The sequence below is a fragment of the Engraulis encrasicolus genome, chromosome 17, assembly GCF_034702125.1.
Source record: "Engraulis encrasicolus isolate BLACKSEA-1 chromosome 17, IST_EnEncr_1.0, whole genome shotgun sequence".
NCBI classification, from domain to species: domain Eukaryota; kingdom Metazoa; phylum Chordata; class Actinopteri; order Clupeiformes; family Engraulidae; genus Engraulis; species Engraulis encrasicolus.
Window position 1 is genome coordinate 42,366,348 of NC_085873.1, and position 27,500 is coordinate 42,393,847.

Below are 27,500 nucleotides of genomic sequence, written 5' to 3' on the forward strand. Positions count from 1 at the left end.
TGTAGTTGGCAAAGGAGAAAAAAAGCGGGTTACAAATACATAATGTGCAATAAGTACCAAAGTAAGGTCTAAAAATAACTACTGAACGGTGGGTACTTTGGCACCGTACGCCAATACACCTGACCTGACCATGGACGGCAGTGGTGGGCAATTATTTTGTCTCAAGGGCCACATTGGGTGTGGAATACTGACCAAAGGGCCAGATGTTGCAGACAACTTGCCCTTGTCAATAACGAGAAATACTGTTACCCAACATAACGTATGCCATTCCTGGACATTGTAATGAAATGTATTAAGAGATGTAGCCCATGTTCCTGACAAGACCCCTGTTTTAGGTAGCCATTTGAGTGACCATCTGAATTTGGATTTAAAATTGGTCTTTCTTGAAAAGGCTCTGCGGGCCACATGAAATGGCTTAGCGGGCCGCATTTGGCCCCTGCACCTGAGTTTGCCCTCTGATGTACAGACAACACTGCCCACGGCGACCCAGGTTCCAATCCCTCTCTCCCAATACTTTGTGGTCTTTCCTCAACGTCCTATCGCAATAGGAAAAAGCCAAAAAAAAAAAAAAACAGTTGAACAGCTATATGAAAGTACCTGGGCTCCTTTTGCAGAACCCGTGGCCTAGATATGAAAAAGACTCAGTCAGGAGGACTCAGGCAGTCAAAGCAGGTTTGGCGGATAACAAAAAAAAAATGAAGCATGACTGCTTTCAACAGGAGGCCCTTTCATGATCAGCATTTCAGAAATAGTTCGCCTTTGCACACCTCTGCAATCCGATGGATGGATGTGCTGGATATAACCAAGGGTGTCATTGAAAAGGATAAGAGAAATCCTGCACACAGTGTCCATTCCACATACGTGTAGTCAGGGCTCTATTTAACACCAGCCAACTGGGCCTTGCAATGGCCAACCGGTAGGGCACTCGTCTGCCATGCAACTGGCCCGCGTTCAATTCCCGGTCCGGGTCCTTTGCCGGCCCTTCCCCGTCTCTCTCTCTCCCCACTCGCTTCCTGTCACCACCTTCACTGTCCTATCATAAATAAAGTAATAAAAAAAGACCAAAAAAGTATCTAACATGGGCAGCCATATGGGCAGCCATAGCCTTAGTGGTTAGAGAGTTGGTCTTTCAATCTAGGGGGTTGCCGGTTCGAATCCCCCACAACCTCTCCCTACACTTCCATCCATGGCTGAAGTGCCCTTGAGCAAGGCACCTAACCCCACATTGCTCCAGGGACTGTAACCAATACCCTGAAAAATAATAGTTGTAAGTCGCTTTGAACAAATGAAAGCGTCAGCTAAGTGAAATGTAATGTAATGTAATAATCTAACATCAGCCAACCGGCCAAATGCTGTTGAAATTTCAGTTTGGCTGGTAGAAAAGACCAACTTACTAACACTATCCACTTTGACCCCTTAGTGAGTGGGTGTTTAGCTAGTAAGAGAAACATCTACTGGCCATTTGGCAGGTGACGAAAAAAGTTAATTTAGAGCCCTGCATGTAATCAATGCAACGTCTCGGTCATGACAACTGTGCTCATCGTTTCAGACTTTCTAGCTTGTTCTTGACTGTGTACCTTTTCTTCCCTGCCTGATCTGAGCATATTTGTGCAATGAACAGAGATAACATCGGCAACAAGAAAACACGCAAACACAAACACACTCCCCACCACAACAACATATTTAGATGTTATCTAACAAACAAACAGACTGAATCCAGATAAACCCAGAAATACTCTGGAGAATTACATCACCAATCACACACACACACACACACACACACACACACACACACACACACACACACACACACACACACACACACACACACACACACACACACACACACACACACACAGAGAGAGAGAGACACACACACACACACACACACACACACTTTGTTGCCATATGGTCCACGTTTGTTGTTGGCCATTTGATTATGTGCCTTGTGCACGTAGCCTACTATTAGCCTCGAAAACAGAAGCAGGCCCAAAAGGACAAAAGAAATGGCTTGTTGGGCAGGTGATTATCTTAGGTCGTAGACAATAGAAACAGGGGCCTGTTCAGGAGTAAACCAGGTTAAGTTAAGAGGTAAATCATCTAATAGAAGAGCCTGGAGTCCTCATTTTCTTAAGAATAGTAGTAGTAGGCATATAGGCCCCAGGTATGCTACCACAGCTAGGAACAAAAACAGACACAAGAAATTAGTTGCTTGGATAAGGTACATCCAGTGATGTGTAGTCTACTTTTTTGAGGTGGCCGGGTATACTGTATATTCGAGCATTTTTGTGGCGGGTATGGGTATACTGTGCTTTTTGCATTTGTTAATTTTGAGAAGCACATTGAGTTGCACCTGTGTATGAAATGCGCAATACAAATAAACTTGCCTTGCCTTGTGCTGTTCTAAATACTGAATCAATCAATTTCAGGTGGGTATACTGAAAGCCCTGACATTTTCAGGTGGGTATACTGCTTATAGTATACCTGTGTTCTACGTAGACAGCACACCACTGGGTACATCACTATCTCAGCACAGCCTTCATACTTACAGCACAATGGTGCTGTGTGTGTGTGTGTGTGTGTGTGTGTGTGTGTGTCTGGGCTAATCTGTCACCCTCCTGCAAGCTAGGGTGTCATGACATTAGGCCTGCATAATCCAATCATCCAGTCATTCACATCTAGGTGAAGGGAGGGATGTTATGTCACAGCGTGGAGGAATAAAAAACTGAAACCGCAGGGTTTTTTTTTCCTTGTCCTATTCTGTAACTCCTACACAATGTTCTGAACATACAAGCATACAGAACATTCATGACAGCGCTGACTGAGCACACATGAGCGCTCGCGCACACACAGCATATTAGAGCTCACAAATCTGCGAACAAGAAAAGAAATCTCCTGTGATTGCATTCAGAACTCTGTGTGTGTGTGTGTGTGTGTGTGTGTGTGTGTGTGTGTGTGTGTGTGTGTGTGTGTGTGTGTGTGTGTGTGTTGATTACACCGCGTACTGAAGGGTTTACACTGCCCTGCCCTTGTCCCTCACTTGGTTGAAAGAATTGAAAATGCTCCGAGCTTTAGTGCTTAATCTGTGCAGAGGTCAAACCAAAAGACCCCATCGCAGGCAGGCAGTTAGAGCCCTTGCTTGCTGCTTGCGGCTTCCACACTCGGGTCAACCTCGCTAGGGGCAAGGACAGACTCACTGTGCGCTCCACATCACGTCCCCGAACGAGGTCCATATCACGTAGGCTACGCAGTCATAAGCAGACAGACAGACATTTAACCTACAAGAATTTCTGCCTCAACTAACTGGACAATACATAGCTAGCGAGAACTCTACAGAGGAATGTCTGTGCAAACAGTAATGGCTAGACTTTCCATTTGCAAAAAAAGACTACAATTCGTATAGGCATGACAGGCTACAGTGGACATTCAAACAGCTTCCAGTGATCCCAAACAAGGCTATTAAATGCAGTGCAAGCAAACGATGGTTCGAAATTAAACTCTCCATACAGTTGCAGCAGGACTCAGCGATTCCTAAACAGCTGCTTCATTCATTGCCTCTCAGCTGTAACAACAGTTCAATTGATCGATGAGTACCATCAGGGAAGCGAATCGATACGCATTTTTCTAACAGAGGCGGTGTAGAAAACAATAACTTGACTATGCAATATGATTAGGCGCTCATTCAAGACCACGCATTCTGTGTGGACAAAAATAAGACAGCTCACATGTTATGCAATTACTCCCGTAGTTGGCAGACGTGTCGAATAGCGTTTAGTCTACTGACCTACTTTGTCTACGCCATACTTGTGACCAGCCACCTGATGTGTCAGCGGCACACATCCATTCAGGTGAGTGTGACCTGTCGTCGTCTTGTTGGCGCCTTTCTCTCTCATCATCACGGGTCCAGGCCCACAAGACCCACGGTTGCCTACGACCGAACCGGTGACCTCCAGTCTGTCCAGTGTCAGAGATGTGTCCATCATGCGATGCTGTGTCGTCGACATTAGTAAGCTTGTTGGACTCAAAAATGTTTTCAGTGGCTCGTCCGTATGGGAGTGGACATCAGGCGCTCGCGCGAGCTATATTTCACATACTCTGACACAGAAGAATCCAGGCAGCCCCTCGCGACATGTCTACAGTCGAGTCACAGAGCAGCCTCAATAACGATGCTGTGTGTGGGAGATCCGAAATAATGACCACGCAGACGTTCCGAAGTGCTGCTTTTATAATTTTCCCATTTCAGACGACCACATGAAATACAGGCAGGCCACATCCCACTTCCTCACTTCAGCACTCCGCCTCGATGATTACAGCAATAAAGCGGAGATCTGAGCCATGTGTAATCCCAAAAGGGACAGAAATGCACCCAGACCCTGTTCCGGTCGCCGACGATTCGGTAGTGCTGGGGAAACAAATGCATAATAAAGCGAGCTCGAGCTCCGTTGTTGTTTGCTGCTGCTTACGCATCCCACAAGGCGAGTAGCGTGACGCACCCCCTGACGCAAAACCACAAGGTTTGCTCGCTCTTTCCTCGTCCAGATAAAAGACGCACGGGACAAAACATCCACAACCTCTCTCTATCCGATGGTCTTGGTAGTCCTTCAATTCCACGAATAAACCAGAAGAAAACAATAATCACTCCGCGAAGACTGTCGTTGCTTCTTGTGTGCACGTCAAAGTGCTGTGGTGCGTTGCCTGCTGCTCACACTCACTCGACTGGTTTGTTGGTCGTCGTTTTGCGACATTGCCAGAACTGTCGTAATAAAAAAACAGTTGACGACTTTCTTTTCTTTTCCTTCTCTTGCAACAAGCACCAAGCACCCAATGCAAATGTATGCAAAAACTGACACACAAAAAAGACGAAAGGCAAAGTTTCATAGGAGTGGGCTACATATAATTTCCCTGTGATTCATAATATTTTTTACGTTTTTTATTATTATTTTAAAGGTGCACTGTGTAATATTTTAGTAGGCCTAGTTGATTTCCAGAATTCATGCCACCCATTCAGAAATATTAGTTTGTAGTGCTTTCTCAACTGACATAATTCACTTAATCATTTGTGTATTCGGTTATATGTTATGCTGTTCGTCATCTCCACTGTTCTGTTCACTTTATAGTCGCGGTCCCTTTAAGAGTTCCGATGACGTTTAATGTTGCCGGCTTTTCTGTCATGCGCGGCGCCATGTTTTTAGTCAGTTACAATAACTTAATAAACGCGACTCACAGAGTCTTAATGTGAGAAGTTGTACGGCTCGTTTCTTCGCCCTAAGGCAACTTCCACACTGGTGACCCCCGACGTTTGCTTACTGGACGTATCCAGATCGACATGACCGCCAACGCTGTGTCTCTCAAGCTCCCCGAGTTCTGGGAATCCTCTCCCTCAGCCTGGTTCGCTCAAACTGAGGCACAGTTTGCCTTGCGTCAGATAACCGCCGACGAAACGCAATACTACTACGTGGTGTCTGCCCTCGGAAGTTCTACGGCGTCGAGAGTGGTGAGCCTTCTTAAACGTCCTCCTCTGACAAGGAAATATCAAACTCTGAAGGAAAAGTTGCTGAAAACTTTCGAACTGTCTGACACTGAGAGGGCAAGTAGACTTTTCTCTCTTCAAGGGCTCGGCGATAGCAAGCCCTCAGAGCTAATGGACCGAATGCTCGATTTGCTTGGCGACAACAAGCCAGATTTCCTTTTCCTCCACCTTTTCCTGCGCCAGCTGCCTGCTCATGTGAGAGCTGCTTTGGCCAACACTGCCAGCACGGATTGCAGAGAACTGGCCGCTGAGGCTGACAAGTGTTTCCTGGCTAGTCAACAACAACCCTGTGCAGCTGCTCTCCTCCCTGCTGGTGCTGTATCTGATGTTCTGGAGGATGATCACCTGCTCATCGCAGCAGCGGCCCCGCGTCGGCAGCAGTCTTCTGGTTTGTGCTACTACCATGCCAGGTTTGGCTCCAAGGCCAAGCAATGCCGTTCTCCATGCAGCTTCAATGGAACGGGAAACGCCAAGGCCGGCGCTCACTAGTGGCCGTGAGCGTCGGCCATGCCGGCAGGCTACTCTTCATCCACGACTCCATCTCCGGCCGGCGATTCCTCTGCGACACAGGGGCACAGCGGAGTCTACTGCCTGCTTCACAGGTGGACGTGGTGGCAGACACCCACGGCCCCCCCATGGAAGCCGCCAATGGAAGCCCTATCCGTACGTACGGCACTAGACATGTTGAACTGTGTTTTGGAGGGCAACGCTTTAGCTGGGACTTTGTGACAGCCAAGGTTGCTGTTCCCCTCTTGGGTTCAGATTTTTTGTGCGCATATGGACTGTTAGTGCGATCGACGCCGTCACTTTCTGTTCTTATGCCTGCGCGCTCAGCGACTCTGACGCAGTACACCTCTCCAGCCTGCTCTCTGTCACCGACAGTTTCCAACGCCTGCTCGCCGAGTTCCCTGCACTCACTCAGCCCACCTTCTCCTCTTCCACGGCCAAGCACGGTGTCGAGCACCACATCGACACTACTGGCCCGCCTGTATACGCCCGCGCTCGACGCCTCGAGCCGAACAAGCTTGCCGTGGCCAAGACGGAGTTCGAGTCCATGGAGCGCCTGGGGATTGTGCGACGCTCCAACAGTCCTTGGGCCTCCCCCCTGCATCTAGTCCCCAAACCTGGAGGGGGCTGGCGTCCTTGCGGGGACTACCGACGGCTCAACGACGCGACAACGCCCGACCGCTACCCAGTGCCCCACATCCAAGATTTTTCAGCACACCTGGCTGGCAAGCTCATTTTTTCCAAAGTGGACTTGATCAGAGGATACCATCAGGTGCCCGTACACCCTCTCGACATCCCAAAGACAGCTGTGATCACGCCATTTGGTTTGTTTGAATTCCTGCGCACACCATTCGGGCTCAAGAACGCTGCTCAAACTTTCCAACGGCTCATGGACTCTGTGTTACGGGATCTGCCCTTTGTGTTTGTGTACCTTGACGACATCCTTGTGGCCAGCACATCACCTTCTGAACACCTTTCGCACCTTCGCACTCTGTTTGAGCGGCTTACCGAGCACGGGCTCATCATCAATCCGGCCAAGTGCGAGTTCGGCCTGTCCACCATAGACTTTCTGGGGCACAGAGTCACGAAGGACGGGATCGTTCCTCTTCCCTCGAAAGTGGAGGCCATCACCGCTTTCCCACGCCCAGTAACCATCAGAGCTTTACAGGAGTTCCTGGGCATGGTGAACTTTTACCACCGTTTTCTCCCCAGGGCCGCCCAAACCATGCGACCCTTGTATGAAGCTCTGAAAGGCGGCAAGCCTAAACACACTGTGGACTGGAGCCCGGAGAGAGACAAGGCTTTTGCGGACGCCAAAACAGCCCTGGCTAAGGCCGCCATGTTGGCCCATCCCGCCTCCTCCGTCCCGATTGCACTGACCACGGACGCCTCTGACTACGCGGTCGGTGCGGTCTTCGAGCAATGGGTGGGTGACGCTTGGCAACCTCTCGCCTTTTTCAGCAGGCAGTTGCGTCCCAGTGAACGGAAGTATAGCACCTTCGACCGAGAGCTACTGGGTGTTTACCTGGCCATCCGACACTTTCGTTCACTGCTGGAGGGACGCCAGTTCACTGTCTTTGTGGACCACAAGCCGCTGACTTTTGCCATGTCCAAAGTCACTCAGCCATGGTCTGGTAGACAACAGCGGCAGCTCACTTACATTTCCGAGTTCACTACGGACATTACACACCTCTCTGGCAAGCACAACCCTGTCGCTGACTGCCTCTCCCGTGCTCTTGCGGCGCCGGTCCACCTCGGCTTGGACTACAGCGGCATGGCAGCAGAGCAGGCCGCGGACCCAGGAGTGCAGGCTCTTCGCTCATCTGTTACTGGACTACAGCTACAGGATGTGACGTTCGACGAGGCTGGCACTACTCTGCTCTGTGACATCTCCTTGGGCTCTCCTAGGCCTGTGGTACCTGCGAAGTGGAGGCAGCCTGTTTTTGACACCATCCATGGCCTCTCACACCCAGGAACCAAGGCCTCAGTCAAGTTGGTGTCAGCCAAGTTCGTGTGGCGCGGACTGAAAAAGGACGTGAGGGGCTGGGCGCGCACCTGTATGGGGTGCCAGCGTGGCAAAGTACACCGCCACACCAAAGCGCCACTGGAACAGTTTCAGGTGCCAGAACGACGTTTCGACCACGTCAACATCGACCTAGTTGGCCCACTTCCACCCTCGCACGGTTACACTCACGTGCTCACTATGGTCGACAGGACGACGAGGTGGGCTGAGGCTGTTCCACTGTCATCAACAACAGCAGCTGATGTGGCACGGGCATTTATTGGCACCTGGGTGTCACGTTTTGGCACCCCATCGGACATTTCCTCAGACCGAGGCGCTCAGTTTACCTCTGAGCTTTGGAACACTATCGCAGGGAGCTTGGGGGTTAAACTCCACCGCACCACGGCCTACCATCCCCAGAGTAATGGCCTCTGTGAACGTTTTCATAGGTCACTGAAAGCCTCCCTGCGTTCTAGCCTGAAGGATTGTTCCTGGGCTGACAGGCTCCCATGAGTCATGCTGGACATCAGGACTGCACCTAAGGAAGACCTCGAGGCCTCCTCCGCGGAACTGGTCTTTGGCCAGCCACTACGGGTCCCCGGGGAGTTTGTCCCCAACACCACGAGCCCTTGGTCGGCCACACTCCAGCGCTCCACCCTGTTGGACAATGCCAGGTTGTTTGCTCCACTTCCTACCTCCCGCCACTGTTTACCGAACTCTCACGTCCCCAGTGGCCTTCAGTCTGCTGGATATGTTTTTATTCGAGTGGATAGCCACCGCGGACCTCTCCGTCCGCCTTACGAGGGCCCTTTCCGCGTTGTGGAAGCGGGGGACAAGCACTTTGTGGTAGACATTGGAGGCAGGCATGAATGTGTATCTGTGGACCGCCTTAAACCAGCTCACCTAGATCTGGCCAGGCCTGTCGAGTTGGCGCAACCCCCGAGACGGGGACGGCCTCCGACTAGGCCCCCTCTTCCCATCCCTCCTGCCCCTCGGCCATGCCGCAGGGGTGGCCTACTGACAGACACAGAGGGGGCAGTTCCGCCTTCTCTCATTCAGCGGAGCCGCACTGGGCGTTTGATTCGCCCCCCACGCCGTTGATGAACTAACTTATTATTCTTTTTTTCTTTCAGGTTCTCTCTTAATGTGAATTCTGGGGGGGCATGTGTAGTGCTTTCTCAACTGACATAATTCACTTAATCATTTGTGTATTCGGTTATATGTTATGCTGTTCGTCATCTCCACTGTTCTGTTCACTTTATAGTCGCGGTCCCTTTAAGAGTTCCGATGACGTTTAATGTTGCCGGCTTTTCTGTCATGCGCGGCGCCATGTTTTTAGTCAGTTACAATAACTTAATAAACGCGACTCACAGAGTCTTAATGTGAGAAGTTGTACGGCTCGTTTCTTCGCCCTAAGGCAACTTCCACAAGACTACCATTTCAACGAATAGGCTAGGCTACTTACCAGTTACCAACACCATCAAATTCTAAGTAGGCCTAGGCCTATTCATTATGACTGGGAAAATTGAACTTTTCATAAATGAAAATAATATGTTTTCCTTGGTCTGCCATTTTGAATGTCCAGAAATACACATTTTTAGCTGCTAAACTGACTGTGCTTTGGTCATACTACTAAATATTTTATAGGCCTACTTCGTTAAAATTCATGGAAAGATCCAATTTGGCAATAGACAGCACAATTTCAATGAGTAGCATAGTTGCAATACCTTCTCTGACCACCAGTGCACCTTAAAATAAACTTCTCACAACTGCATAAATCTGTTATCTTTATCTGGTTCTTTTGTGTGTGTGTGTGTGTGTGTGTGTGTGTGTGTGTGTGTGTGTGTGTGTGTGTGTGTGTGTGTGTGTGTGTGTGTGTGTGTGTGTGTGTGTGTGTGTGTGTGTGTGTGTTTTCTGTCTGATTGTACTGGTCTGTCCTGATGTGTGTCTTTTATGTGTACTATCTGTATTGTGTGACTGTGGACCAAGAGCCTGGCGAATAAACTTGAATTGAAAAAAAAAAACCCTGAAGTGTCTTGTATGCCGTCGGCCTAAATTGTGACTTGGCCTACCTGTCCTTTTGCTTATGTAGGAAAATGTAATGGAAAATCCACAGCAGGATAATTGCTTGAGCCAATGGAAAGTTTTGTCAACAATGCATTTAAATTACTTGTTATCAGCAACAAAATTGCTTGTTTACTAACAGGTTGTGAGATAAAGCATCCCAGCTTGTTCTCAAGAGATTCACATGAGCCGGACCAATTAAAATTTTATCAGTCAGTGATTTAGCCATCAGTCATTCAGAACAGGACATTTTCTGCAGACATTTCCTATTTCCTCTAGGAAAGTCTTGAACAGGGTTGCCAGATGAGGCTGATGATTTGCAACCCAAAAAAAGCTCAAAACCCGCCTGGAAGTACTAAATCCCACATAATTCTATTAATTTTTATGACCAAATGGGCATTCTTTTCTGTTAAGTGCCATTTTTACCCACAGACGGTCATCCTAAGCAGCCCAATTGGGCAGGAAACTACCCAATCTGGCAACACCGGTCTTGAATAGGAAAAGGCTTGGGCTTAGCCTCATGAGGCTTAAAGTGGATTCCAATATGCAGACTTCCGTCCTTCCTTGCTCCCTTGCCTGCTTGTGACCTCATGATGATGTCACTGACCACAGAAAATTAATCCAATATCTTTCAAAAGCACAATTCTAATATCGTTTTCTCATTTGCAATTGGGATGGTGAAAGAAAAACAGTCCTCCAAAAGTTGTTGTGGCTAGACTGACAGCTGGGAAACTTAATTGTTCTCTCCACGGAGGCTGGGCCAGGAGGCTGGACGAGGAGACAAGCGCAAGTGGAGGACGGGAGTGTGCATATTGCAACGCACTCTTAGCCTCATATACATGTGATAGCCTTGTGCAGTTGTGGAACAACTGCACACAGGCCCCCTGCAGGTGAAAAACGCTGCAGGTCCCCCCATACAGCCTAAAAAGGTCATAATGGGGCCCACACCAGTGCGGTAAGGTGCTGGGCCCAGGTGAAATTGCCCTGCTTAACCCCCTTTTTTAACCTTTCCGTCCTTGTTGTGCTCTTCTACATTGGTGCCAATGCGCTTTGTGGCTGGCACACTCCTTTGGATTTTTTTTATTTTTTATGTTCTTTTTACGGTTTATTCATTCATTGGCATGATGACGTGGTGATGCACCCTTGAACTGGTTGGCCACACAATGGGTTCGTTCATGATGAAGCCGAGATGCTTTTGCTAGGCAGAGCACACTTTGCCAGTTTGATGCATTAAATTCGAACTGGCGTAAGCATGCGCCGCTAGCAAAAGCATCACGGTTTCATCACGCGGCACCAGCCCATTCACTGACATCTGTAAACACGTTAGGCTCGTTCGTGACGACGCAGTATGATTTTTGCTACGCAGTGGGCATGCGCACTTGGCCAGTTTGAGGTATTGTGGTTAGAACCACAATGCATCAAACTGGCCAAGTGCGCATGCCCACTGCCTAGCAAAAATCTTACTGCTTCATCACAAACAAGCCTGTTGTCTCACAGCCCTAAAAAGTTTGCGTTGCACCCCACTTCAGCTCGTCCTCCCACCTGTCCCACCCCCACAAATGATGTGTAGATTACACTGGTGCAGCTCATCGTCTCATGCAAATTTGTGGTTTTAAATGTCACTATCCACGTTGTGACGCCATGTCCTCGCTGATTTACTTTGCAATGTCGATTGACACATGTTGGTCCCTAATTTCTAACTAGAGTGCATTGTAATTTTGCAGTGTGCATGCTGCAAAATCAGCCATCAAGAACGAGCCCATTTTCTACAACTCTGAGGAGGTAAAGAACTTAAACCTTAAAGGTCCAGGATGTAAGCCTGTGGTGTGACTACAGTCAAATGAATAAGGGGCATTACAAAACAGAAAACTATAAAATAAAACATTTAGGAAAAACAATAAGAAAAAAACTTGAGAATGACACATATCTTCAAATAGAAACACCCATGAAAGATTGGGGTGCGCCCTGCCGTGGCCAACCTAGGGCACCCATCTGCCATGCGACCAACTCGGGTTCGATTCCTGGTCTGGGTCATTTGCCGACCCCTCCCCATCTCTCTCCCCATTCACTTCCTGTCCACCTCTCAAACTGCCCTGTCATCAATAAAGTTGTAAAAGACCAAAACAAAATCTTTTGTTTTCCTTTAAAAAAAAAGAAAGATTGGGGGGAATACATTTTTCATGTGGGATCCTCATTATGTAAAAAGATCTGATGTCACAGTCCTCATTTAACCCCCTTGGCGGTAAGGTCCTATTACTGAATCCAGAACGTATTTCTTCCTAGCTGTGTCCATATCTCCACCCCTGAGGTGTTTAAAATAATAATAATTAAAAAAAAACATATTCTACCCGTAAAAGTTGAGGGAGGGTGACCTTATTGATGAAAGTGAACTGCCAGGGGATTTCTTTTGTTGTTGATATTAAGCGCATACGACTTCATTGCGAGCGTCGACGTTGCGCAACGGACGTCAGCGAGAACTTGTTGTCACGATGTGGGTGTTATTAAATACAGCGCATTTAAAGTCGGCCACAAATATGAACGAGACGATGAGCTCGCACCGGTTTGCTCTACTAACACACCACGTGTGAGGAGTGGGGGGACAGGCAGCGAGGAGGAGCTGAAGTGGGGACCTGTGCAAACTTGTGTAGAGGTGTGAGACAAGACCCATACACACACGTGAGTGAGTTGTTGACCAACCAGTTCATGGGCGCGTGACCTCGGAGGCAGTCCGCCGACGAGCGTTGAAGGGGATAAGCAACTGCAGAGGTTGCAAGATCTTACTGCAGCCGCATTCATCCCGCGATAGTTTTACACCATGTGACATGTCACCTCGTCAACGCAACGTCGACGAAATTTCGAAGTTTGACAGGAAATCTAACCGTCATGCAGCATTTTCCATCCAGGGTGCATTGCTGTCTAAATGCGCATTCATGCGTTGACACATATCGAATGCACCTATTATTTCTGTGTTCACTCACTGGGTCATTCTCAAAGCCTAGGCCAGTGTCCTTCCAAGTATATCAGCCTAATTAGTCACGCCCAGTGATTGGATGCCCTTTATTAGTCACACCCAGTGATAGGATATTCTGTAGAGTTCACCATAAAGTATCCAATCGCTGGGCGTGACTAATTAGGCTGATACACTTGGAAGGACACTGGCCTAGGCTTTGAGAAAGACCCAACGATTCTTAGGTAGGCTATTTCAAGGGCCCTATCAGATTACACTTTCCCACAGGGGCATTTGATCAGGTAAACAAACTACATTGATTGTTGTGCATGTGATTTTACTCTTTACCCGTTATGGGGTAGGTAAAGTATTGGCACTTATGTGTAAAATTATCTTGTGCACAACGACGTCCATATTGCTATAATCAGGGATTTATTATTTCGTTAATCCTATCAGCTCAAGAACACTACAATGTACTGCAGGGCCAGACCAGCAGGTGGAGTAGTCTGTGATCAGGCGCGAATTGAATTGTCCCTTTTGACACACCGTACAGCGATATAAAGCCTTCCTTAGCGGAAGTACCGCCCCTTTTCCCCCTTTGCTTGCCGACTGTGTAAGGAACTACTTTTGTTACGCTGGAAAATCCAACTAATATCTCACTGCATCGTCCTTTATTTTTAAAATACCTGTACATGCAATGCTTTGTGAAAGGCTTTTCTTGTTATTTGTGATCCCATTTGTTAACTAAGCTATTCGATGTTGGCGTAGTGACTAAATTCTTGTCACGTCTCTCTCTGTCCACAGCATACAGTCAGCCGCCTGAGCAAACATGGTGAGTTTCCACGCTTTTGAGCTTATACTGGGTACCGAATGAGTGTGAAAGACCGATACCGACGTAAATTGCTACAAATCTGTCCATAACAGCTTATTCAAGTAGCTGTTTCTGGAACCCGCATTCCCAAAACCCCGTGGGAAGAGCTGTTAGCTTTGGTGGCTAAGTAATCAAGGCTAACTAATGATGGACTGTTCACCCAGTACCGATATTCTGCATCAACAAAAGGCAACAGTCCTAGTGGCCAGATACTTATTTGCATTTCTAAGAATAGTTAACCCACGGCCACCATTGCACGTTTTGCTCAATCAATGACAAGTATCACTTGTGTCACTGTAATGGCCAAGGCAAAACAAGGCAAACATCCCATGCTGCCACAGTGCCATCTCTGCTCGCAGTAATAGGTGGGGCCAAGTGCGTTTTACGAATGCACGAAGTGCATATTTTATAGGTTTCCCCTTATAATGCTTGGCCTTACAATCCACTCGCCCTTAGCATTGCATTAGGCGGATGTCATGTTATTAGTTACTAACTGTATTATTGTTGTCCTCAACAGCCTCGTAAAATCGAAGAGATCAAGGATTTCCTGCTCACGGCAAGGAGGAAGGATGCTAAATGTAAGTTCAAACCTCATCTATAATCCCTATGCACTGGTGACTGCTCGAGCTACCTGCATATGTTGATGAAAATGTGAGCAAGTGGCAAATGCACGTTAATTTGCACTTCTAAACTGTTTGTCACGGTCAACAAGTACCTGGTTGGTGCCAATATTAATCTCCTGTATGTTTGATTATGACTGTCCCCTTTTATGCAAGATGTCCAAACACCTAGGGCCAACTTGTGCCCGTGGTGCATTACACGCTTGCAAGAGTAATGTGTGAACTAAGTGCTGAGGTTTGTCTTTACCAGAAATCTTAGTTCCACCGGTTCACAAACAACCAAGCGTGTGTAATTGTAAACAAGTTGTTAGTTGTTTTGCAGGATGTCTGCTTTGAACATTGACAACTGTGAAGGACCCGCTGCTTCTTGCATTAGTTCCATTATAGACGAGATTGCATAATACAAAACTGATCAATATTTGAATTAGATGAAAACCATGGGTCATCTGATTAAGTGTTGTGAATTCATGACATAAGTATTTTTACGCAGTGTTTTGTATAGGCATAGTCACAAGGTGAAGCCGATTCAGGCTGTGTTGATGGCATTCAGGTGGAACTTGGGTGTTACAAGTAGTTACAGGTGGCATGTTGATGGCTTGCGGTGCGTATAATACTATTGCTTGTCCACTTAATGTCCATTGGGAACCAGTTTTATTTTTTCTTAACTCCTGTGCTCCTTCAGCATGAATGCATACCCCCTTGCCTTAACCAACACGAAAGTTGTCAGTTGCAAAAAGCATGGCATCAGTGGGCTTTTTTGTATCTGCATGTTTGTTGGGCAGAGATGGCTTTCATGGTGTCACCAGCTCATGGTCACAAGTGGATAAAAATCTCAACCCATCTGTCCCTGTTTGAATGAATGAAGCTCTGCGCTGTGAAGGGGAGATGCTGCAGATTTTTGGGCAGGTTGTGGGCCCCGATTGCTGAATGGATGGTGAAGTGAAATAATCGGGGCTCTAAATTAACACCAGCCAACTAGCCAAATGCTGGTGAAATTCCAGATTGGCTGGTAGAAAAGACCAACTTACTAGCTATTTTGACCCATTAGTGCGTGTATGTTTGGCTAGTAAGATTAACATCTACTTGCCATTTTAGCTAGTGATGAGAGAAGCTCATTTACAGCCCTGGAAATAGTGGAAGCTTGAAATAACGACACATTCTGTCCTGTCTTGTTTTGTTTTCCGCAGCCGTAAAGATCAAGAAGAACAAGGACAATGTGAAGTTCAAGGTGCGCTGCAGCAAATACCTGTACACATTGGTCATCACAGACAAGGAGAAGGCAGAGAAGCTCAAGCAGTCCCTCCCCCCAGGTGAGATGCACGCTCTGTCTGTCTCTGTCTGTGTCTCTCCCGGTGTCTCTCTGGTGTGCATACGAAGGGAGTACAGAGCTGCCAGACAAAGGCAAAGCACATTAACTACACATATAGTCAAAATTGAGTTAAGACTGAAATGGTAATCATTATACCTCATTTACCTTTTGACAAAGCCTTATGGTCCAGATGTGATCCATTTCAGAGATATTGCTGTCAAATATGCAGTAACCACAATGCAGGGTTCCCACTGGTGCTTGAATTCCTTGAAAATGCTTGAATTTCAATTAAGTGTTTTCAAGGTTGTGAAAATGCTTGCATTTTTGGTGAAGTGCTTGAAAATGCTTGAAATTTGTGTCAAGTCAAAATCAGTAAGCCAAATAATAGAAATAAATTGTTCAGGTACATCAAAAATCTGAGGAAGTGAGATGTCAGATGGGATTTGCCACTCGACACCCTAAAATTGATTAGAATGCAGGAAATTGCATCTTAAAAATACATTTTTTCTGGGGAGGGCCCCCACGCCCCCTTCCCGCAACCTATTTAAAGGTGCTGGAAAATTGAAAATTTGGTTCTTGAAGGTGCTTGAAAAGTGCTTGAATTTGTTCATGAAAAAGGTGTGGGAACCCTGACAATGTCTAACCTAATACCAATGCTTTGCAGGCGTGTTTTGCAGCTTCAGTGTTGTAGTTACTGCACTTTACCTTTGTAGGGCAGAGTGGTTAGTGGTGTATGCAGCATGCACATCTGAACCTCGTGTAAGGCTTTCTGGGTGACTTCTGGCGCAGTAATGCAGTGTCATGTACACCAGATTTTCATCAAGCAACTTTTATACTCTATGGAGTATAAGTATAGAGCAGACAGTGGTAGAAATGAAATTTGATTGTGAAAGCTTGCCCACCTACTGGGTAATGGTAAAAAAGAAATCTACAGTACACGCACCCATTTTTCTTCCTGAAATCTACTTGCCACTTTTCCAATTTTATCATCATTTACCTGATGCCAAATATCCAATCTTGAATCTGATGCAATGCATAATGTCCTTGATGCAATGCAAGATGTCCAAACACCTAGGGCCAACTTGTGCCCGTGGTGCATTACACGCTTGCAAGAGTAATTTGTGAACTAAGTGCTGAGGTTTGTCTCTCCCAGAAATCTTAGTTCCACCGGTTCACTAACAATTCAGTTTGTGTGGTGTAATTGTTAACTAGATCGATAAGCGTTTGTTTGGGATTTCCAACTCATGATGATGAGTCGCCTGTGCTCACAAGTGTCCCTTCTCTTTCTCTTCCAGGTCTGGCTGTTAAGGAGCTGAAGTAGATGCCCGTCTTGTACAAAATTGAATAAAAATGGAGAAAAAAGATTTCTTGATTTGTTTTGTATTATTAAAGCGTCTTAAATTATGTAAACAGTATTCCTTTATTCATTGAAGATGGGTGGCCTGCGCTGTTTGCGTAGTTTCTTTCCCGAATTTATACTGCCCATTCACAGATGTTGACTTTTCTAATGACTAAACAACCACTACTAACTACTTTTTACGCTCGAATTCTAAGAACCGGTATTCATTATGACTGGGAGAATTGCACTTCATACATGAGAGGGGGATCTTCTCCATGCTCTGCCATTTTTAATTTCCAGAACATTTTTAGCTGAAAAGCTAACTATAATTTGAGCATACTAGTAAATATTAATTCATTATGTAATAAATATTTATAAAAAGTTCCAATTTGGCAGTAGACGGCACAGTTTCACTGAGCAGCATAGTTGCAATACATATCCTGGCCACCATCCTATGCAGTGCACCTTTAATTTGGTCCACTCCAGACAGTTGCTGCACTTAGTGTGGTTCTAATCAGTCTTCCTGGTTGGTTTTCAGTTAAGTGCACACTTTCAAATCCAGACTGTCAGATGGCCTAATATGAAAACTACAACCCCTGGCAAAAAGTATGGAATCGCCTGTCGTGGAGGATGTTCATTGACTTGTTTTAATTTATAAAAAATAGAAGGATGAATGAAAATGACGAGGCTTGTGTCCTATCAAAGGGGAACTGTCTGGCTTTAAGAAACACCAAAAGAAATCAAGAAAAGCAATTTTGTAAGTAATAACTTTTTTAGAGCATGCATAGAGAAATAAATATGGAACCACTAAACTCGGAGGAAATAAATATGGAATCATGAAAAGTAAACAGACAAATTAAGAACACTTCAAGACTTGTTTGCACCACCTCTGGGCTTCTAAACAACCCACATTATCTGAGGAATGGCATTACTGAATTAAAAACTGTATCCCTCATCAATTTTTACTCACGGTTTCTCTGATTGCAGTTACCACATTGGCTTTACAGGTTGCTTGTCATCGACAAATGACTAGGCAGCGTTTCGTTGCCCAACCACGAAAAATGGGCAATAACGTGAATGCACCACGAAAATTAGTTATTTTTTTCGTGAATACACGAAATGACAGAGATGGGGCTCGTCCTCCTCCTGTCGATAGCACCTCACTTTTGCAGCGGAAGTGTTTCTATCTCCGCACTTTCCGCCAGCGCTTCGACCTGGTGCGTGTGTCCAAACAGTGACGCTTTCGAATTAACATGGCATTTGAATATATTTTAATACCATATATGGTTACTTGGAGGCGTTTCGGGATGCAAATTACCCCGAATGCGCGCGTGCACAGTGATTTGGAAGGTGTGGGATTTATCATGCAGACTTGTGCGTAGGAGCAGCCAACGCACGTTTGATAAATCCCGATTTTTCTGTAGGCCTACTTGCGAACATTCTAAATTTCACTCGTAAGACACAATTTAGAAGACGAACTGATGATAAATGAGGCCCCAGGAGGACACTACTTATCTGTGGTGGAAATTTGAGGAAAAAATGGCCAATGGCAAGGCTCCAATTCGTTCAGATGATCTGGCACTGTAGCCTAATCAGAGGAAAAAAATGGACCAAAAATGATGAAGGGAATGTTTTTTCCTCATAAATGCCATGCCTCAGAGACTGTAAGTTCTAAAATCCAAAAGTGGTTCAAAAAAGATTTTGGAGTGCTTTTTTGTTTGTTGTTTTTAATGATTCCATATTTTTTCTCTGTGCATGGTCTAATAAAGTAACCTCTACTTAGGCCTACTAACACAAATGTTTTTCGTGATTTGTTTTGGTGTTTCTTAAAGCCAGAGTGACAGTTGCACTTTGAAATGACTTGAGGTGTGTGTCGTATCATTCATCCTTCTATTTTTTACAAATTAAAACAACTCAATGAACATCCTCCACGACAGGTGATTCCATATTTTTTTGCCAGGGGTTGTAGTAGTGGGCAGATTTCTGTGCTGACCTGATTTTTTTTAGTAAGATGGAAGACTAGTAGGTTGCTTTTGAAGTAGGGCCTACATGTAAAGCACCAGCCGTTTTGCTTTTCCATCTGCTCATTTTCAATTTCTGACCGTTCACACATGGCAGCGACTCATGTCATTTCTATTTTATTTTTTTTATTGGTTTGACGGGGACAATTAAAGCAGTGCACAATATTACAAACGGTAAATGGCAAGGTAATTATACAACTTGTACATGTGAATGCATAGTTAAACGTTTATAGCCAGATTTCCAATTTGACCCCATTCCCTGATGAGACCACCCATTCTACTAAAACTTATAAATCACAAAATCTAGAAATACTGTATACAATTGCATGTAACGGACTTCCTAATAGCATTACCACCATGGTGGTAAATCTGATGAATATTGATTTCTGCTGCAACACATGGGTGGAATGGTCAGAATTTGTAAATGTGAAAACGTGAATCCATCATGCCTTGTATGAACACTTCAGACTGGTGGTATAATGATGATGGGATATTTTCTTACCACAATTTGGGCCACTTATTACCAATTGATCTTTGTTGGAATGCCACAGCTACCTGTCTTGTTGCAGACAGTTCTGAAAGCAAAGGGTGGGGTCAAACCCAGCACAAGATGTGTGTAACCTATAAAGTGGTTGGTCAGTGTACACACTCAATGGCCACTTTAATAGGCACACTTTTACAACTGCGCATTGACACATATGTCAATCACACTGCCGACTGAATGTAATTTTGGCATGTAGACATGGCCTACAGTTCAAACCGAGTATCAGAATGGGGAATAAAGGTGGTTTGACTTCGAACATAGCATGGTAACCAGATGGACTTGGGTTTGAGTGTTTCATAAACTGTTGATCTGCTGGTATATTCAAGTACAATCATCTCTGGTTTAGAGCAGGGGTGGGAAACCGTCTCGAGGGCCGTTTATGGCCCTTGAGGCCATTTTATCCGGCCTGATATAATTTTAATGTTATGTAGCTTCACATGAAAGATTACATATTTTTTAAAGGAATCTTAAAATGACATTAGTGATACAATTATATTGAGGGGACCTAGAGAAGGTGAGGTCTGTTTTAAAGGTATCTGCCGTGCGGGGGAAGTCATGGTTTGTGTTCATAGTAGGCCTACGGGCCTTGGAGGAATTTGAAGTGGCCCCTTGAATGAAAAAGGTTCCCCACCCCTGATTTAGAGAATGGTCTGAAAAAGAGAAAATATCTGGTGAGCAGCCGTTCAGTGGGCGAAAATGGCTTGTTAATATCAGAAGAGAATGGCCAGACTGATTTGACCTGAAACAAAGGCAACAGTAGCTCAAATAACCACTCTATAACCCAAGGTATGCATAGAAGCTTCTCCGAACACACTGTTCATCGAACCTTAGGCTACAGCAGCAGAAGACCCAAACAGGTGCCAGTCCTTTCACTAAGATGAAGGAAATTAGGTTATAATTAGCACAGGCTCACCAGAATTCGACAATTAGAATATTGGAAAATGTTGCGTGGCCTGATGAGTCCTGAATTCTGTAACAACACTCAGGTGATATGGCCAGAATTTGGCATCAACAACATTAAAACAAAAACATGGATCCACCCTGCCTTATATAAACGAGTCAGGCTGATGATTTTGTGGCGTAAGGATATTTTCTTGCCTTGATGTGGGCCACATAGTATCAATTTGACTGGAATGCCATAGCCTATCTGAATATAGTGGCAGGTGAGTTTTAGATTGTATTAATATACAATTTAGATGGGGCAGCCCATCTTAGTGGTACATCCTAAAGTACACTGAGCCCATCATAATTGTAGTGAGGGGTGGGGGTGAGGGGCTGGTCTATGCCAAAATTCCCGTTTTCTGGTACCAGAAACGAGTGCCCTATACCTTTTGCACTACGGCAGGGCCAATATGATTGTGAAGAATTTGTAGATAATCATGTCTACTGTACATGGACCACAGTACACCGTGACTATTTTATTTATTTATTTTTTTAAAGAGCTTTCAAAAAGGGCATTTTTGCCCAGTAAGGCAAAGGGTCAGGTGCTTTCATACCGCCTTGTCACCATCTGAGCAGATGGCGTGAGTGTGTAATGGGAGGTGCCGGAGAGGGGGATGCAGTGGTGCAATTGCATCCCCACTTTTGGGCTCCCTAAATCTCAACTTTTACTGCAGACAAATGAGTGAAGTGCAGCAGCAGTAACATTGTTAATAAATAAAGAATCAAGAAAAAAACCCACCACCACTTTAAAACTCGTTCCGGCTTGCTTGATGGGAGTCCACATGCAAATGTATTTACACTGTATGTGCTTATGCAGCTGTGCATGCACTGTGGAAACATCATTCAATCAGTGTCTTCCCCTGACTTTTCCATGACTTTCCTTACCCATCAAAACAATTTCCATTAGCCTACCTACTGTAAAAGGGAATGAATGCCTGTAAACAAAATTCCCTGACTGCCCATCAAAAATTGTTAAATCCAGTAACTTTCTTGTCTGGAACAACCTCTACAGAAATTCCCCGATATTCCTGGAATTTAGTCCCGGTAGTTCCGGTCTTTAGTCTGTTTTTGGCACAGATCCTCAGATTTCTTTTTCTGTTCTCTTCCTAGGTGCATACAGTATATAGGCTTATAGATGTGTGCATAGTTGTCCAATGTCCATACACACATATTCAGGGGCACTGACAGCTTTGGCTGAGCCCAGGACAAAGTCATCTGAAAGGGCTCCCCAATACATTGAATGACCCAAGTATGCCCCCCTAACACTTCCTGGGCCCGGGACAACTGACCCCTTTGCCCCCCCGCCCCTTGTCGGCTTCCCTGCTTTACCGTACCCTGTTGTCTCTTCATTGTGCCTTACGCACGTTACGCACGGTTCCACCGTCAGTTAACGCTCGCGCCATTCTGGCACCGTGTGCCCTGCCAGAGCAATCTCATTGGCCACGGGTAGGCCAAACGTTAGACGACATTTTTCTGAAAAAACAAAAACATCTTTTCACATTTTCATCCAGTACACAAGTAGGCTAATTTAGTTTCTCGTGAGGCACACCGCATGTGATTTGCTCCGAGTTTGTTCTTTAGTGTTTTGTCTTACTGTTTTACATGGTCAGCAGATGGCAGTGTTGCAACAAGGTACAAGGCTGCGGTAACCAGAGGCTTGCTGCTGCTCACTTCTGTGAATCAAATGTTTCATTAAATTAGGATAAGCTAATTAGCCCACATATAGCCTTTCCCTGTACAGAGGTCTTTGCATTTGTATGAGGAAGCAGCCAGCAGCAGCCAAATCGCACCCCTTTGCCGTGGCTTTTTATGTTAGTAGGCTACTCGTCATGCGTTAACTTGCATTTCCAACGCCGCATGTCTTTTCGGATCGTTCCGCTTCTCTTCTCTCAGCTCACAGCACTGTCCCGTGTCCCTGATTCAAAGCGCGCCCCCACACAGCTTCTGACGCTACACCGCGTGGATCCGTCTGTGGGTGAATGACCACAAGACCAACGGAAGAATGGCTCTACCTCTGAGGAATACGTCGGTCAATCAGACAAGTTAATGGTTTTGGTATTCGGCACTCATGTTTGGATATCTCAATTTAAGGGATCAACTGCTTCCTTCTCGCGTGTCTCCAGCTTGTTAATTAAGTCCTTTCGCGGAGGTTTGTCCATGCAAATCTTTTGTCTGCAAAGAAGGAAAGAGCCATCAGGTTGAGCGGACCCTGGTCGTCCGCTGTCTTTTGGAAGGGAAGTAACGCTTTCTTTTTAGTCTCGCTTGGAACATTTCTACAGGACCGGGAATGTCTTCGGCACGGGTAGATTACATCGCACCGTGGTGGACATACTGGCTGCACAATTTCCCTCATATCAATTTGAGGTTTCAGCCCGTGGAGCACACGTTCCTGCCGGAGGACGCGAATTATCAGCAGGTCAGTGAACTCTCCCCTCATTGGGATTCTGTGCGCCCTAAGTGGCAGTCCATGCGCTCTGGCACTCCACAAAACGTAGCCTGCCTCCTTTCGCACTGATAAGAAATTGTAAAATAAGTTGGCTGGTGGTTCCAATGAAACGGAGTCACATTCCACCCAACTGCCGGGTTCTCGTTTGACGCTTCGCCCGGTGTGTGTAGCGCACAGATCGAGGATTCACCCATCATGATCAGTTAATGAATGTTAGCCTAGTAGTAGACATGTAATAGCCAATTTCAGAGGCAAAGCTTCAAATATTCTTACACTATGACCATGTTAACACAACACATTGAGCATATGGTCGCACGAATAACAGTGATATAATTTGACCAAGCGCGGTCATGGTGAGGAAAGAGGGTATACCAAGGCGATTCCCTGATTGACGCTCCCAACGCAGGACGCTCCCCTGTCGGCTCGCTCCCACTAGCCAGACTATCGGTCCCACCGCCATATAACGGAGCTACCGGTAGTTATCTTTTGATGTTAGTTTTTTGTTTCTAACCCTAACCCTAACCCTAACCTTAACCCTAAACCTAACCCTAACCCTAACCCTAAATTGCTTGTATGTGGCAGTGTATGATAATACGTGAAATATAATCGGGTGGGACTACACGCCCGGGAGTGATAGAAACACCTGGGACTGCACGTCCGGGAGCGATCTCAGTTGGGAGTGTCCATCTACCACCGTACCAAGCCGATGATGAGGTGCATGCAGCCTCACCATGCATGCAGACTTGCTACACAGCCCAACAAAACGAGAATGAAACAAAACGAAACGACAGGGCTATTTTCAGCCCAGCCAGAGACAGAAATAGTTGTGCACAGTTGTGCACTCTTGTGCACAGTGGATTTTGGAAGGTCTAGTGGATAAACAAGAAGACTGCAGGAGCCCACGTCCCTACTATTTTCAAATGAATAAATGAGTTATAATGACTAATGGTAACATGCTACTATTTGTAGGCCTTTCTTATTGGTGATAATGTGTAAACGCAGTTAAGTGTGACTTCAGTAACATAACTCTAAGCACACTCAAGTGGAGTTCAAATGGCATTTTCAAGACACATCACTTAGCCTGTTAGGCCTAGGCCTATTGCAACAAGCATGTTTAGGTTATCATTATCATAGGCTGTGCGTATGTGCGCGCGTGCGTGTGTGTGTGCGTGCTTGCGTGTGTGTGTGTGCGTACGTGTGTTAGAACTCACACCATAATGATAAATGGTGGCAAATGAAAATCCTGCACCCAGAATTGTAATTCTCCCCCAGCTGAAGTTGGGTGGCGGTGGTATACGCGTAAGCTCACGCTGCCCACCATGTAATTACTGTGATCCACCACCCCCCCAGTAGGAGAATTTATAACCCTACCCTGATTTAAGAGCAACTCCCAAGGTTCAACCTCAGCTGTAAAACCTCTGTCTGCAGTGCACACGTGCATGTGTGTGTGTGTGTGCGTGTGTGTGTGTGTGTGTGTGTGTGTGCGTGTGTGTGTGTGTGTGTGTGTGTGCGTGTGTGTGTGTGTGTGTGTGCGTGTGTGTGTGTGTGTGTGCGTGCGCGTGTGCGTGTGCGTCTGCGCGTGTGTGTGTGAGAGTGTGTGCGTGTGTGCGCGTGTGTGCGCGCGCGCGTGTGTGTGTGTGTGTGTGTGTGTGTGTGTGTGTGTGTGTGTGTGTGTGTGTGTGTGTGTGAGCAGGTCAAGGCTCTGAGCAGGGCTGCACCTGAACGTGAGATTCATGTCTGTATCGACCTGTGTGTGTGTGTGTGTGTGTGTGTGTGTGTGTGTGTGTGTGTGTGTGTGTGTGGTGGGGTGCGGGGTGTTTAAAACAGGGAGATATGAGCCAGACTTGGCGCACAGTCACACCTGAACATGAGACGCGCCCTTGTATTGATCAGAGATGTGCATTTATGTATGAGAGAGAGAGAGAGGGAGAGAGAGAGAGAGAGAGAGAGAGAGAGAGAGAGAGAGAGAGAGAGAGAGAGAGATATATATACTGTATATATATAGAGAGAGAGATCGAAAGAGAGAGAGAGATATCGAGGGGGCAGACAGAGAGAGAGGGAGAGAGAAAGAGAGATGGAGGGGCAGACAGACAGACAGAGCGAGAGAGAGAGAGAGATGCAGGGAGATCGAGAGAGATCAAGAGAGAGAGAGAGAGAGAGAGAGAGAGAGAGAGAGAGAGAGGCAGACAGATACTTGGGGGATGGTCCATCAATGTGCAAGTGATGAAGGGAGAAAGAGCTCATTTCTGTAGCTGTCGGGCCCCATTAGGGCCGATGTTGATGACTAGTGCTTAGCTGGAGCTGCTGATAGCAGAGCTGGGGCTTGTGGTGGTGGTGGTGTGTGTGTGTGTGTGGTTGTGTGTGTGTGTGTGTGTGTGTGTGTGTGTGTGTGTGTGTGTGTGTGTGTGTGTGTGTGTGTGTGTGTGTGTGTGTGGTGGTGGTGGTGGTGTCCCTGGCTCAGGGGAGCGTCTGGCCTAGCTGGGGTTCCCTTGGGACACCCAGGCCAGTCTCTGGTGAAGTGTGTGTTTGCATCTGTGTTTATCTGTGTGTGTGTGTGTGTGTGTGTGTGTGTGTGTGTGTGTGTGTGTGTGTGTGTGTGTGTGTGTGTGTGTGTGTGTGTGTGTGTAACGACAGGGAGTTGTGTCAGACCAGAGGTGTGTGTGTGTGTGTGTGTGTGTGTGTGTGTGTGTGTGTGTGTGTGTGTGTGTGTGTGTGTGTGTGTACAGTAAAAGAATAAGTACTCCTACAGTGTATCAACCTCATTCGGTTCAGTGGAATAACTGATGTAAGATGATCATGTAGCAGTGTTGTAATTACTTCCGTAAGAGAGTACTTCTACGTCTGCTTTGTACACCTCTATGCTATGCCCTGTGCACAGTCACACCTTAGTGAGTTGTGAAAACCATTGTCATTGATATCTGCTTAAATGCTTAGATGGCGGCACGCAGAGACGCAGCGGCCCGGAGTATGGTCTGCTCCACACACGTTCTGACAATGACAGTAAAACTTTTGAATCTGGAATCTATATATAATAAGCTATATAAATGCAGTCCATTTAACATTTACCATTTAAAAGCTTCAGCAAAGTGCAATGTAATGGGATGTTATCCCTGTTAATGTAGCACATGCTCTTGAATTGGGTTAATCTTAAAAATAAGGAACTTATTTCATGTCATTGCAGAAAAGGTGTATGAGCTCATCCTTAGCATTCTACTTTTATCCTCTATTCTATTAGGGATCAGCTCAGTCATTATCAAGCATGGGCCCAATAGTCTTGAAATCAGGTGGGCTGCAGGTTCAAATCCCACTATAGCGAAGTTGCACCCCACCCCTGGGGACTCGAACACAGACCTTCTGGGGTGCTATAGGAGACTCTGACCACTATACCGAAGAGTCAGGCTCATTGGCGTGACCAAGGGCCGGATTAAGATGACCTGGGGCCCCTAGGCTACAGGTTGCTGTGGGGCCCCCCCAGAAGGCAAATTTTGTGAAAAATGTACGTAGACAGTGTCATAATTACGAGCTAGAAATTCAGGATAACAAGTCTACCAACTGTTCTCAACACGATGGATGGATTTTTCAATATTGCATCTTGTCACTGCATTTTTTCACGGGGGCCCCCTTGGCAGGTGGGGGCCCTAGGCTGCAGCCATATCTAGCCTGTGCGTTAATCCAGCCCTGGGCGTGACAGTCAGAATGCAACCACAACCCCAAGTGATGGTCACCCTATCACACCCACCCTCACCAGTGGGAAGAGAACTTGTGTGGCACAAGCGTGGTTTCCCTACACACCTTCCATCCCATGGACCTCACATTGCCCCAGGGACTGTAACTAGGGGTGGGCGATATGGCAAAAATGTTGTATCACGATTTTTTAACATGAAATCTCGATTTCGATTTTTTATCACGATCTTCCATCCAAAAAATAAAAACAACAAAAAACAACTTTCATATACTTGCAATTTGTAATTTGCAGTCAATAAAATGTTAACACACTGATGAGACTCTCATAAACTGTACAATTGGAATACAATAATGTAAAGAATAAAAAAGTGAAGACAACAACGCAAGTGAGAAAACGTCTCTCTGATACTGATAATAAACATCCTCACTGCAAGACGATCTATACGATTTCTCCACTTTGGCAGATTCGAGACGATCTTTTACTCAATATCGCGATTCACGATATAATATCGTCATATCGCCCACCCCTAACTGTAACCAATACCCTGTACCTAAATAACTGTAACTCAATCGCTTTGGTGGTAGAGGAGTTGTTCTGCTTTGCAGGTTCGAGCCCCGCTTGGCCTGACTCCATCGTTGTGTCCTTGAGCAAGATACTTAACGCCAAGTTGCTC

The 27,500-nt window shown here is 46.1% G+C and overlaps 2 protein-coding genes across 2 annotated transcripts in view; one reads left to right on the forward strand and one right to left on the reverse strand.

The window, feature by feature from the left end:
* Window positions 1-4,714, reverse strand: part of LOC134466879 (inositol polyphosphate multikinase-like) — a 28,003-nt gene extending 23,289 nt beyond the window's left edge. Inside the window, exon 1 of the mRNA XM_063220781.1 lies at window positions 3,785-4,714. Coding sequence (XP_063076851.1) covers window positions 3,785-4,004 — 220 coding nt within the window. The 5' untranslated portion in view covers window positions 4,005-4,714. The remainder of the gene's footprint in view (window positions 1-3,784) is intronic.
* Window positions 4,715-22,625: 17,911 nt separating this feature from the next.
* ttyh2 (tweety family member 2) overlaps window positions 22,626-27,500 on the forward strand; it is a 254,092-nt gene continuing 249,217 nt past the window's right edge. The window contains exon 1 of the mRNA XM_063221370.1: window positions 22,626-23,112. Coding sequence (XP_063077440.1) covers window positions 22,984-23,112 — 129 coding nt within the window. The 5' untranslated portion in view covers window positions 22,626-22,983. The remainder of the gene's footprint in view (window positions 23,113-27,500) is intronic.